This window comes from Petromyzon marinus, chromosome 39 (genome assembly GCF_048934315.1).
Source record: "Petromyzon marinus isolate PM22_M1 ecotype Great Lakes invasive population chromosome 39, UKy_Petmar_22M1.pri1.0, whole genome shotgun sequence".
Taxonomy (NCBI): Eukaryota; Metazoa; Chordata; class Hyperoartia; order Petromyzontiformes; family Petromyzontidae; genus Petromyzon; species Petromyzon marinus.
The window spans coordinates 8,041,017-8,055,592 of NC_133705.1; the positions used below are offsets into that span (position 1 = coordinate 8,041,017).

At 42.8% G+C, this 14,576-nt stretch overlaps 1 protein-coding gene across 2 annotated transcripts in view; it reads left to right on the top strand.

Annotated features, from left to right (window-relative positions):
- Positions 1 to 14,576, top strand: part of NADK (NAD kinase) — a 59,289-nt gene that overhangs the window by 28,834 nt on the left and 15,879 nt on the right. For both annotated transcript variants that reach the window (XM_032968340.2, XM_032968341.2), the window contains 2 exons: positions 9,321 to 9,450; positions 12,633 to 12,741. In XM_032968340.2, coding sequence (XP_032824231.1) covers positions 9,321 to 9,450; positions 12,633 to 12,741 — 239 coding nt within the window. The remainder of the gene's footprint in view (positions 1 to 9,320; positions 9,451 to 12,632; positions 12,742 to 14,576) is intronic.

A 14,576-nucleotide genomic window follows, 5' to 3' on the forward strand; every position in this document is an offset into this window, starting at 1 on the left:
CACAACATTTCGCAAGGAAGACCCAGTCAGGGCATATTAAGTACAGATATCCCTTGATTTACAAAAGGGATGCGTTCTTAAAAAAAACACACTTAAAACAAACATTTGATTAATAGGAATGACTTCATTTAATACAACACAATTTGGAATGTGTTACAGTTATTCGAACAATATTCCTAACCTAAAAATAGACACCTATATTACTTTTCACAATTAAAAAAAACACAATTCAATAATAATTTATTTAAAACAAAAATAATTGACCTTTTCAGGGAAGTCACCGAAAGATCTGCACGTTGGAATGAGTTGAAAGGGGAGGTGGGGGCGTTCCTGCTGCACTGTAGCGATACCTTGACCCTGTCGAGGCTGGATGATGACTGCAGCCTCCAAGGTGCTTCTCGTTTGATCTCGTGGCGCGTGACCGTAGTGAAATTTCCATAATTTGTCAATTGTATGGGCACAAAATTTAGTGAACTGAACTTTCGTAAATCGAGGAATACCTGTATGTAATGATGCATCCATTCAAATTGATTCTTACGCTGCCGATACACGCATCAAATTGTGCTTGTGATCACGGATGATTTCCGATTCTCGCAAACGATACGGAAATTATACGTTGTATTGAGAATTCCAGGACCTCCGATTAGCATGGTTGGCTGCGTACGGCGCTAAATAAGTTCTAACACACATACATACAAAGGCCAATTTGCCTAATCTTCACCATAACAAGTGGTGTTTACCGCTAAGTGATGGTGATGTCACCATGGCTTTAGCGCCACATACAGGCCACGCCTGTCGCTCGCATGTAGGCGAGCCACGCGCTTGTTCATAAACACATGCACCTCTATAACATCGTACGGTACACACGGACCCGTAACAATTCAATCAAACAATCTACACAGTTTTGATTTAAAGCTTTCGTGACTGCAGGGATTCATATTCTTGGTTCTTTCAGTAAAGTCACGTAGAAGGGAAACAATAAAATAATCCATTATTTTTCGTCTCCCCCCTCCTCTTTTCCGAACATAGATGGACTCGTCCATCTGAACAAACTGTCAAATCGCTATCCGTGGTGCTAACGTTAAAAAACCGCCACTTTCAAATTTTCTTGTTGTGGTTTTCACACCTGATGATGATTGCTTGTGTTGCAGTCGAAACGCCCTGAGAATTTTATTGTTTTATATTTTTATTTTATTGTTTCCCTTCTACGTGACTTTACCGAAAGAACCAATAATATGAATCTACACAGTGCCAAATTAGAGCTTGTAAAAAGACACGGTACCAAATTTCCCAATAAGATCACTTCCAGCAATGTTTCCATGTAACTACTTCATCTTAAAAAAAAAGTGCTGAGAAAAGTTTTGGATTCTTATATGGAGCCAAGTTGTTCTCCGTGGCGGAGCTGAAGTGTTGGTGGTTCGCTTACTGCGCTCTGAACCAGCTGACCTGAGTTTGATCCCCAGCCACAACTGACATCAGTGGCGAGTGATATCTGAACCGGTCCTGCCCCCCCCACCCCTCCTACAAAAACCCACGCTCACCAGGATGGTGAAATAAGGTAAAAAAATGGTTTGACACATCGTCGGGGAGGTATTCATACAGCAGTAGCTTGACAAAGGGCTGAAATTCTACTCTTGTGGGTTGGTGAAGGGGGTGAATCCCACGGACGGTTCAGATAACACTCGCCACTGATGATAGCCGAGACCAGGGATTGAACGCTGCTCAGTTCAGAGTGCAGTTGCTTGAACCGCTGCGACACCGCTTCACCCCGTGTCATGTTATAGCACGCGGCGTCGTTACAGGCCCGCGCTGTGTAAACGTGAGAGCGTTCGAGCGGACATTGAGAACGCTGCCTCCCCTCGACTTTCTTGCACGCACGCTGTGGTCGTGGCACCATACAGATGCACGCTGTGGTGGCACCATACAGTGACGCGGCACCGCTTCACCACGTGTCATGCTAGCACGCGGGGTTGTTACGGCCCGCGTTGTGTAAACGTGGGCGCGTACGAGCAAACAGTTGGAGAACGCTGCCCTCCCCTCGACTCTCTTGCACGCACGCTGTGGTCGGGCACCATACACATGCACGGGTGAGGCATCCGTACAGTCTCAACACTGAATCAGAATGCACCCCAGCAAGTGGAGGGAAATGTGGAAGCCTGTAACTGTCTTGCAACTGGGAGCTGAGAGGTTAATCAGCAGCTTGGTTAACGCTTTCTATCAATGGCTGAAAGCGTTCACTCTCTCTGTTCGTCTGTCCGTAACGGGGTGTTTCAATAACTCTCTTTTGTTTATGAAATGTAGGCAGAGGCAAAGGCTAAAACCTGCATCACGAATTCAACTTTAGTATAAAGTTGTGTTATTATGTACTTACCCAATGGAAACACTGGTCAAAAAAGAGTGCCCAAAGCTTGGCAAGACGGTTGCCGAAATATTTGGCAAGAAAAATCGCTAAAATAATTTATCTTGCCCGCCAAGGCGATGATTTTACACGTTTTAGCTTTTGCCTCCCGTGTGACGTCATCCCATGTGCCATCACGCGCTTCGTGATGTCATCTTGTGCGGGTTTTTGACCTTTCGTTATTACCCCTAATTACATAACACTGAGGACGACTGGATTTTGGGAAACAGAATCCATACTTACACATTATATTTCTCCTTTTTTATAATTGACAAGAATATTCAAAATGCTACCTTGCCATACATTTTTAATTTTGACCATTCAAAAGCGGCACCCATTGTTTTTTCGAAAGACTGCAGCTGCCTTTAAGAATGCATTATCCCCGAATGGTGACATTTCAACATCTCGCTGAGTGGTGGGCTTTCGCGACCAATATTATTCATAATAAAGGTTTTTGGGTTAGATCGCGTCGGGTGGTGGAGGGTTACGACACATTTATAAATAACGCGATCTAACTCAAAAACCTTTATTATGAATTTTAAGCCTGCTTGCGATGCGATAGGAATGTTGGGAGCTTTGATTGTTTGTTTTGCCTATCGAATCAAAATGATGAGCTCTTTGCAGGAGATCACCAGTTGTCAGGAATTTACACCATTGGCTCAAGGACATCTGTGCTTATAGTATGGGCCCCTGTTTGTTTGAACAGCGAGGCATTTTCACGTTTGGCTTTGAACCCAAATTTGTGCACGAACATATCACTGCCAATGTTGTTTCACTGCATGCCAGAAATAGCAGGAATTCAGACGAAGGCCACGCGACGTGTCACAATGAGCAGGGTTCACACAGCAAGCATTGATGTCGACGTATAACATTACAATTACTACGTGGTCTTTTTTTAAAATATATATAGCATCTAAATGCGACCGCGTCTCAAGGTGCCGTGCGGAAGCAGTGGTCATGTTCATCTTCTAGAGATGAACCCAGTCATAGGCAGAGGGTTAGAGGAGCTTCACTTTGCTCTTCACACTTGGAGTGATGTGTTTGTGTGGTGTCAAAAGTTTGGAAATGGTTTTAATTAAAAGTGGCACCAAATAAAGAGAGGATCCTTGCCAATAAAATCTGGCAGTTCACCAGCATCGATTCCATCAAGCCTGACTACTGATGATGAGACACTGTGTGTCAAAACCAGTCCAGAGGTTTCCACCGAACCGCTGAACCATTCCTACTGAAATCACGACGTTTCGGCCACAACACAAGCGGCCTTCATCAGGTGAAGGGACCAGCCTGTCTCGAAGACTGCGCTGGAGTGAAACAGAGCCAAGCTCAGACTGCGACCTTTAAGCTGTGTGAGAGGGATTAAGGTGCCTCGACAAAGGAATTAGCATAAAAAATTAGCATTTGATTGGCGGACTTAGCATGATGAAAGGTGTAGCACGCGGCAGTGCACCTTTAAGCTGTGTGAGAGGGATTAAGGTGCCTTGACAAAGGAATTAGCATAAAAAATTAGCATTTGATTGGCGGACTTAGCATGATGAAAGGTGTAGCACGCGGCAGTGCACCTTTAAGCTGTGTGAGAGGGATTAAGGTGCCTTGACAAAGGAATTAGCGTAAAAAATTAGCATTTGATTGACGGACTTAGCATGATGAAAGGTGTAGCACACTGATCGTCACCGGCAGTGCACCAGCCTGTGCTGCGAAAGTTTGGGGTACCACTACTTGAAAAAAAATATACTGCACCAATGAAAATTAGTTTAATGTTTAGTTCGATTTAAAACATCTTTCCAATGGTTGCTTAATTTGAAACCATCTTCTCGGTTGAAATTGTGTCTGTGTTTGTAGATCTGAATTGCCTCGTGAACAAATCTGATAAAAACCTGTGAGTTTGCAAAGAACCTTGGTATCGGAGAAAATTATATCGTGATCACCCACAGCGTTGTAACAGTGATCAGCCACGGCAGAACGAATTCTTCTGCACCTTAATCCCTCTCACACAGCTTAAAGGTGCACTGCCGCGTGCTACACCTTTCATCATGCTAAGTCCGCCAATCAAATGCTAATTTTTTACGCTAATTCCTTTGTCAAGACACCTTAATCCCTCTCACACAGCTTAAAGGTGCACTGCCGCGTGCTACACCTTTCATCATGCTAAGTCCGCCAATCAAATGCAAACATTTTTATGCTAATTCCTTTGTCGAGGCACCTTAATCCCTCTCACACAGCTTAAAGGTCGCAGTCTGAGCTTGGCTCTGTTTCACTCCAGGGCAGTCTTCGAGACAGGCTGGTCCCTTCACCTGATGAAGGCCGCTCGTGTTGTGGCCGAAACGTCGTGATTTTTGTTGTTTTATTTTTTTACCTACGTGACTTGACCGAATAGAACCAAAGAGTATGGATCCTTGCAGTCACGAAAGCTTCAAATCTAGAATTCCTGCTGAAATTAAGCGCTCCCAGAAGGCTGATGTTTTGTTATAAAAATAAAAAGTAGACGGAGACACGGGCTTAAAAAAACCTGCGTCACAGTTACCCGAGTGTCCAGTTCGTGATTAAGCATGCAGGTGGGGGCCTCAGGACGAGTTTCTTGGGTGGATGATGCGACAAAAACAACGTTGTTATTGCATTACAGTAAGCCGGAGGTTATTTTTTAACACATTTATAATTACAGAGTAGGCACGTAATTATCTTCCCCGTGACAATTTTTTTTAATTAGTCACGATTGGGGGTAGCGATTCGGGTTTAAGAATATATTTTTTCATTCTTGTTTTTAGCGTCTCATTTATGTCTCTTGTATACTGTGCCTGCCTTTGCTCTGTCCACACATTAGCTTAAATGTAACATTACCATATCACTTACATACACATTTTATATATATTATTAGTTCTTTCGGTAAAGTCACGTAGAAGGGAAAGAACCAAGAATATGAATTCCTGCAGTCACGAAAGCTTTAAATCAACATTTCATATATGTTAAGTAAATCAATCTTCACGCGTGATTTTACGCATGTATCACAAGCATATGATTCAGTTCGAGATTGTAATCGAATCGATGCTTTGCTGCACGCCCAATACAGTGAAACAAAACGTTGCTATCATTTCGTGTTATGGCCAATTTAAGCAGATGTTACAGAGCTAGCCCTGAGATCTCTTCCAGTGACCTATGGTTCACACAGCAGAGCACAACACTTTCCCGCTCTGATATATATCTCTCTTCACTCTCATATCTCTGATATGAGAGATCTCTGATATGCGAGTGAAGTTCATCACATGACAGTAAAATAATTATTTTTTTAAATCTCAGCACTGGAATTCAGCCAAATTAATTGCAGAACCAAATAGAATTTGATGTTTTTTTGTTATGCAATTATTGGGTACAGGGCTGACACCTTCAACTCACTACACTTGGAAGACCCGGTTTAATCACATGCAGCTGTCTGGATTCAAAGCCAGGACCAGCTGAGCGCTCTGACCTCTGGGCCACCTCCAACGTAATTCTGTAATTAAAAACAAATCCCGATCATCTGACCGGTGTCACATTTTTATTGCCGAGCAATGGATTCTTCAATCTATCTGTGCAGAACTTTTGAGTGTTATCTCCCCCTCCACTCGCATGGTGACATTTAATTTGCACGAATGGAAATACGTGTCCGAACATATCACGTCATGGGCTCGCACACTTTAATATTTGATTAAATAATTAATCATTGCGCTGCTCAAAGTATTCACAATTTATGTACACTTTTCTACTGTGGGTTGGAATGGAGATTTTAAATATATATAACAGGAATAATTTAATAACCTGTTGAAAATTAAATTTTAGCTGGAATGATAGCTTAGCTGCCGTGGTGCGTCAACAGTGTTTTGAAAATGTAACACTTTGGGAATTTCGAAGCCAATATTATGATGTATAATTGATTTTTGGGTAGGCCCATGTACCAATAAAACATTATTTTCTTTCATGAAAGATTACATCAAAAGATAATTACAGTGATAAGTTTACTCAGTGACTTGGCCAACATTTTGTTTGTGAACAAAACTTCACGGGACAAAGCAGTTTCCCTTAATTCTAAGTGCAAAGGCATCCGCTATACTCACACATGCCTGAACATATGCACTCGTAGCCTCTAAACGAACCCAACGATGAAACTATATTTCAGCTAAATGTTAAATTTGTCTTGGGAGCAACTTTTTGCCTCTTTTTCCCAGTTGTTTTTGCAGTTTCGTTGTTGCTTGCGTCACGTGAGGCCCTCGCAGGAGGGCCCCACTGAACGATACCTCGCACAACTATGTCTGAGGTCCCTTAAAGTGAACCTATACTAGACATCTGTTAAAAAAGAGCTTCATAGCTTATCAGACTCCTCCAGTCTAAATAAAGATTCGGATTCTCATCCACAGCAGGGAGGGGGGGGGCATGCTTTCTTAGATGCCCTGTTAATAGAGAAAATGTTTCCATAGCGTGGCGTAAAGAATGGTCAAATAACACCCGCGATCAACGTGGCATGGGAAGGCCCTTGTTAGGCAGTGGATTGACAAAAGGGCTTCTGTACATGTACAGACTTTGATATTGCAGTACGATTAGCGCGGTTGGCTACGTACGGTGCGAAATAAGTTCAACATGCGTACACACATCTTTGGGACAAGCATTGTTGTTGTTGGTGCCTTTGAACGGAGCATAAACAGCTGTCTCTGGTGTAGGCCAATCAGTTTCCAAGACAATGCATATATTATTAGACCATGTTTGTTTGCAAGTTCACCACAAGTACGTGTGGTTAACACAGACCTCATTCCTTGCAAACAGGTTTCTATTTGGTGTTTGAACATCTTAACACCTCCTGTTTTATTTCCAGAACGGGTCAAACCTATTCTTATTTTTTTCATCGCTTCTTGAGATGCGGTCGCAGTCACGCACTCTTTGCTTTCAAATTGTAATTGTGCGGACACATCTGTGTGTGGCGTGAGCGGCAATGGCCCTCCGTGTCCCCCCCCCCTCCCCATGCGATAAATAAAGATTCTGATTATAATCCATCACTTGTAGCTTATTATAACTTAAAGTTGAGTAACTACATTCTACTGCATTTATTTTAAATATTCATAAATAGGGACATTTACATTCTCTTCCTGTTCGTAGAAGGATGTGTACATGTGTATCCAGCCTGTTGGATGGATAACGCGGGCAGCGCATTGTACTATGAGCCCTGCAACCAGAGTTTTAATCTCAGCCACGGCTAATGTCAGCGGCGAATCGTATGTGAAAGAGTCCCAGGCCCCCCGCTGCCCCTGTTACCAACCCACACCTGACCAGCGTGGTGAAGTATGCTAAAAAAAAGCCTTCACTGACCCTTCATAGGGAGGTCTTCATCCAGCAGTAGATCAATGAATGGCTGTTAAAAAAGTGTATTTAATGCTTCTCTATGTTTGCGTATGTGGCTTGGCTTAATTTTATCAGTGTTCCCACAGATAAAATAAATAACTACCGTTCAATAATTAGCCAAGTTTTTAATCTAAGAAGAGTTGAACAACAAGAGAAAAAAATCCTTTTATATTGTTAACGAAATATTCGTGTCATGTATCACAACATAAAGTAAATAAATTTTTTATGTTTTGGTACATAAAGCACGTGACCTGTTTGTAGATGTGGTTTCCTGCTGTAATATTAATGTGAATACTCAGTAGCACACTCGTGTTTGTGTGTGTGTACCAGTGCAATGGGGAGTGACGGCGCAGTGGTTAGCACACTGCGCTAAGAACCCGGTGACCCAAGTTCGATTCCCGTTCATGGCCATTATCAGTGATGCATATTTTAACTGGTCATGGGCCTCCCCTAGGTCGAATCAGCCTTAGATTAGTACATAGCACTGGGGAGACAAAGGTAGCCAGGCATGGCATTGACCCTTTTGTGCCATGCCAGCCTTCATAGGTGCCCGCTAACAGAACTTACCCCAACAGTCTGTTAAAGTCTGTATGGAGAATCAGTGTGATCCCAGTAACCTGACCGTGAGGGTTTGATTCCTTTCTGTGCATGCCACTTCTTTATTTCTATTTTAAAAAATGTCCCGCCGGAGGTAACCAGGTGGCTCAGAGGTCGGAGCGCTGAGCTGGCACCGCTGAGATCTTGGGTACAAATTCAGTCAGTCGCCTGTGATTCAAGTGTCGTAGTCAGCTGATGCGCCACGGTGATAAGATGTCATCTCCCTCGCCTGGTACACGGGAGGACGTGGGTTCGATCTCGATCCTGACGCCTATATATTTGGAGTTTATATGTTTCTCTCCCCATGGTCGTGCGGATTTTTCTTCATGCCCTCCGGTTTTTCCCTCCGCATTTAGAAACGTGCTTTTGGAGTATTTGGCTGGTGATATAAATTTCCACGGGATAAGCCACTCCGTTGAGCTTTCATTTGTGGCTTCTGAAAAATAAGCTAATAGCTTAGTGGGCCTTACCTGGTTAATAACTTAATCGTTTAGTTTATGGCTTCTTTAACTTGGGGTGATGCACAATTATACGAGAGATCCGAAGAGCTTCTTTCACCTCATGACATGACACCGATAGCACAATTGGGATGACGTTGGGAAAAACGATATCATTTTCGATTAAATAAACCGTCAACCACTATATTTTTATTGTACCGTCGGCAGCTGACGGGCAGCTGCCGGGGTAATTTTAAAATGTAAAGTTTCTCTGCTTTACGTCTCCAACTTTTAAGCAAGCCTTTGATTAATTTAGCCAGTTTTGAGCAGTGTGGGTCCCTAATAGCAGCACAACTTCACACTAAAGTTCAATGGATAATTTTTACGAGTGTTATCGTGACCCCCCCCCTCCCTCCTCGTTACAGATGTACAGGGATAATACATGAATGCGTTTAACCTTAGTTGTAAAGCAAGCATTCATTGTCACAACGGACGTTGCTATGCATTCACGCCGACCCGGTGTGCAGGCACATCCAGGACCCAGCGAGCCAGCGTCTGACGTGGAGCAAGCCGCCACTCAGCGTGCTGGTGATCAAGAAGATTGGCGACGCCAAGCTGTTGGACTTCTTCCGTGAGCTCTGTGCCTTCCTCATGGAGGTACCTAACTCGAAGATTCATCATCATCATCGTCATCATGTTCATATCAGTTGCACACGGAGGCTTTCGCGATCAATACTAGGTCGTGTAAATATAAACTTGCCGTTAAACCTGCCATCAGCTGACACAGCCAATTTATAAGGTTTTTCATGTAAACAAAACATGCCAATTCGTTATTCGTTCAGCACACCGGTGTGTTGGAGATAAAAAAAATAACCTAAATCTTGTTCATATCGTTGGCATCACTCCTTGAGTGATGCCACTCTCAATCATCGTCGACCGCACGCAAACAGTAAGGCTGCTCTCCTATTTGAAGTGAGAAGCCACAAAGGGAGGATTTTATTACCGTTACTTACCTCTGCTCTTTACTTCTTCTGTCCGAGCAAGCGACAAAGTGCGTACGATAGGATGAATTTGGAAACACGGCTGGGTCGCTTCCTCTTATCTGCGCTATGGCTCGGATGTATGTATGTATGTACCGTATGTTGAACGTCTTTCGCACCGTACTTAGCCAACCATGCTAATCGGAGATGCGGAGGAAAGACAACAAACTAACCTCAAAAATAATTTCTAACTAAATGAGTTTTCAATTTAGAAGGCTTTTTCAGTTTAAAAATAGGATGAATTTTCTAACACTTCCCGGCCACGAGACCTTATCCACTCAATTACTGATATAAAGGGTGACTACCCTGCACCATTAGGTGGTCATAGGGCTGCGGAGCTATGTGAAGGACAGCATAGGGCAGTGCAAAAAAATCCATTCTTGTGTTGTCCTATGTTCCAATATCTATGCTCTTCCCGCCTTCAACCTACAATGACCAGTGTGAAATATGGTAAAATCACCTCCATGGCCCACACGGTGCGACGAGGCCCTCATTCAAGAGTAGATTGCGCAAAAAAGACTGTAGGTGCGCATGCATGTTGATGGGATTGGCCAAACGTCACGATGCAGGACCTTCCCAAAAAAGTGTCCTGAGACTCAATGAGGCTTAAATTTTGACTGAAAACTTTAACGACTGCAGGAATTCATGTTCTTTGGTTCTTTCGGTAGAGTCACGTAGATATAAAAATATATATAAAGTGAATACATAATAATAATAATAAACAACAAAAAAACGCTCATGTAGACTGTAGACTGGTTCTTAATCGGAGTGAGTGTACTGGCAGTGGGTCATGACTTGATTTGTGTTTTCTTGTCAACCTCCACCGTCAGCTGTGTGGGTATGTAGAGTGAGGTGCAAATGATTGCCTGGCGGCCCTTTGATTGGTGTAGACCCACTGCGTTGGTATTGCTTTCTCCCACATTAACATTAGTTGCCCCGCCCATGCTGCTGATACACTTGGGCTACGCCCATCTCTAAACCTTTATAAACAGTTTGCCTTTAGAGGCTAACCCCCCTTTTCCTGGTGACGACCGCTTGTGTTGCGATCGAAACGTCATGGTTTTGTTTTAATTTTTATTATTTTTAAATTACTGAAAAACCAACAATAAGTCTACATTATAGACTGCCAGTACGCTCACTCAGGTTAAGAACCAGGCTACAGTCTACATTATAGACTGCCAGTATGCTCACTCAGTTTAATAACCATTGCTATAGTCTACATCATAGACTGCCAATATGCTCACCAGCTTAAAAGCCAGGCTACAGTCTACCTTATAGACTGGCAGTACACTCACCGAGGTTAAGAACCAGGCTACAGTCTACATTATAGACTGCCTGTATGCTCACCGAGGTTAAGAACCAGGCAACAGTCTACATTTAGTGACTGCCAGTACACTCACCCAGCTTAACCATTGCTACAGTCTACATTATAGACTGCCAGTACACTCCGATTAAGAACCAGGCTACAGTCTACATTCGTGGTTATTTGTTGTTTATTATTTTTATTCACTTTTAAAAATTATTATTTTTCTATCTACGTGACTTTACCGAAAGAACCAAATAATCATTGACGCTTTCTTGGGAAAATAATTGGCATTATCATTATTGCTACGCTTTGCTGTCCGCGCGTTCCGTGGTTGTCTGCGTCGATAGCTGTCCACATTGTTTCACCCGGGAGATACTCGGGGATCGCCTAGGTCAATTACACGTGCAATCTCTCATGTGAATATTTAAATAGCTTGCAGCGAGGTGCTTTTGAAATTATTTCTGCACCAGCAGGTTCCCTCGTAGCTAAGGGCAACGATAATAACGCCGTCCTCCAAGGAGAAGGAGTGGTGAGGATGACTTTGTGTGCAAGGAGCCGTATTGGATTGTTGCATCGCAGCATCATGAGATATGGTGACGGCTTTGGGGAAGGCCGTCATTCAGCAGTGGATAGATAATGACTACTGCTGAAGATTATGATTTGTACAAGGAAGCCACGCTGAGCCTCAAGACTCTTTTTTCTGCAGGAGGGTCCTGCATTGTGATGTTTGGCCAATTTTATTCATGAGAATTTGGTTTCACGTGGGAGGAAAATGGAGTAGTGTACCTGGAGAAAACCCACACATACTGTGTGATAACCAAGTGAGAGTCAAGTATTTATTAAGGGAGGCCTGGGTTTACAAACATAAACAGATAGCAGATACAGTAAGAAAAACACAAGCAGGTACAGTAAAAAAAATCCACAGTACAACAATTGCAAAATGAAAAAATATTAAATGCTAAAAAATTACGTTGAAAGTAAACGTGATGTCAACCAGGTTGAATGTAAGCACTTAAAATCTCGTGTTGATTGCTGCCCAGAAACATTCCGGCCACATTGCGGCCCAGGCCTGCAACACCTGGTGAATTTGTTGGTCGTCGCTTATCCAAGTACTAACCAGGCTCAACTCTGCTTATTTTCCAAGATCATGTGAGATCGGGCACGTTCAGAGTGATTATTGTCATCGGCAAAACATCAAGCGTGGCTAACTTCAACGTACATGTGTCTTGCCATGAAACTTTATGATTTTTGACAGTTTCCCTGTATGTATCCCATTCGTGCTATCAACATTTAATGAGACAAAAAAATCCTAGAATCTCTCTAAGAAGAGTAAAAGCCTTTGTGCTAGACAATGGCCCACGGAAGCGGATACTACAGAGCTACCGTTGAGATCCCTTCAGAAGACCCCTCTGGACCCATTGTGTTTGATGGACAGGTAAAGTTGCAGATCTTCTGAAGTCACTGTCCACTGACTGCATGTTCCCTTCACGCAGGAGAAACACATGATTGTTTACATTGAGAAGAAAGTGCTGGAGGACCCTCTGTTGGAGGGGTTGGAGAGCTTCGTCCCAATTCGGAGGAAGCTGTGCACATTCCGAGAAGGTGACACCTGCCGCACAGGCGTACACCGTTACACACACAAAACAGCCTCATTCAGTTTAACACGAAGTAGTAGGGATTTCACAACCAATATTATCCATAATTGAGGGGTTTTTTTGGGGGTTAGATTGTGTAAATAGGAATGTGTCGTTAAACCGGCCACCACTCGACAATCGTAAGGCTTATCTTCTTGGTTCTTTCGGTAAATTCACGTAGAATGGAAATAAAATAATAGAAATATTTTATTATGTTTTATTTTTATTATTTTATTTCCATTCTAAGTGGTGACTTTACCGAAAGAACCAAGAAGATGAATCCCTGCAGTCACGAAAGCTTTAAATCAAAATCGTAAGGTTTGTTACATAAACAAAATGTGCCAATTAGTTACTCGTTCACAACATTTACAATTCGAGTACAACATTTTGCCATAGTGCAATTCGTCGCTAAGGGACGGGATGTCACCACAGCGACTGTGCTAAGCTGAATCGTGAGGTCGAAGCTTCTAAAACTCTTCCAAACTGTCTTACGCAGTAACCAGATGAGAAGTTATGAATGCCTACTGTGTGGCTAAGGCAACCGAATCTTGCGAAATCTGGCAGTGGGCGTTTTCAAGTCTCCGCTTGCTTCAGTCGAACAACCGTAGGGGTCCAAATCGTCACGCTGTGTGTTGAGCAAGCACCATTTCTTAATTATTGACTAGCACCTCAGGGCAGGTGTTAAAGCAAGTTTGTTGAGCAGTTGTGTAATGAGCAGGGTATGGATAATGTTTCATGAGCCAGCGTGAGAAAACACTTTTCACCCTTGCATTTAATAGCTGGATGCTTGGAAACACATTAATTTATTCTCCCAAGCCTGAGGCTTGTGTTATTGTCTTTTGAAGCTGTGGTGCATTGGTTCGTGCACTGTGTTACAAAATCCATTCACCCGAGTTTGATTCCTGACCACGACTATCATCAGTGGCGAGTGGTACCTTTGCCAGTTCTGACCAACACACACACTGAGCGGCATAGGAAAGTGTGGACAATGGCCGACTGAGGCACGGGGAGGCCTTCACCCATCAGTGAATTGATTCATGGCTGTAATTTATGATTTTTTGCTCTGGTTTTTACACGTGCCACCATTTGCTAGGACTATACAGTAAAACCTTGGATTGCGAGCACAATTCGTTCCGGAAACGTGTTTGTAATCCAAAGCACTCGTATATCAAAGCACCCGTATATCAGTTGTGATTACGTGACGCTCGGCAGACAAAGCGTAAACGTACTACTCATACTGCAAGACCTCGCTCGTTTATCAAATTAATATTTATTTTAAAATTTTGCTTGTCTTGCAAAACACTCGCAGACCAAGGTTTTACTGTACTTAATTTGCTACCCCCCACAGTGTTACCCAGCTGTGTCCCCTACATCACAGGTTTCACTCACTAATCCACTTCCTATTCTTTGGGTCTTTCGGTAAAGTCACGTAGATAGAAAAATAAAATAATTAAAATAAAAATGAAAATAAAGTGAATAAAAAATATATCACTACGTTTCGATCGCAACACAAGCAATCGTCATCAGGAGAAAAAAGAGGGGGAAAGCTGCTGAAGGAGGCTGTTTTAAAGGTTTTAAATGGGTGTAGCCCAAGGGTCATGAACGAAGTGGGCGGGGCTAGTGATGTTAAAGTGATTAGCATTTCAGTGTAAGAGATTAGCATGCAAATGTAAACGGCGGCTGTGTTAGTGTGAACCTGTTAATGTAAAACCAGAGAGTCGAAAATAACTGCTAACATCGGAAGGTAGGATGGAAACATCACAGCCAGTTATGACTTAAACTGGTTAATAACGTTCTTCCAAT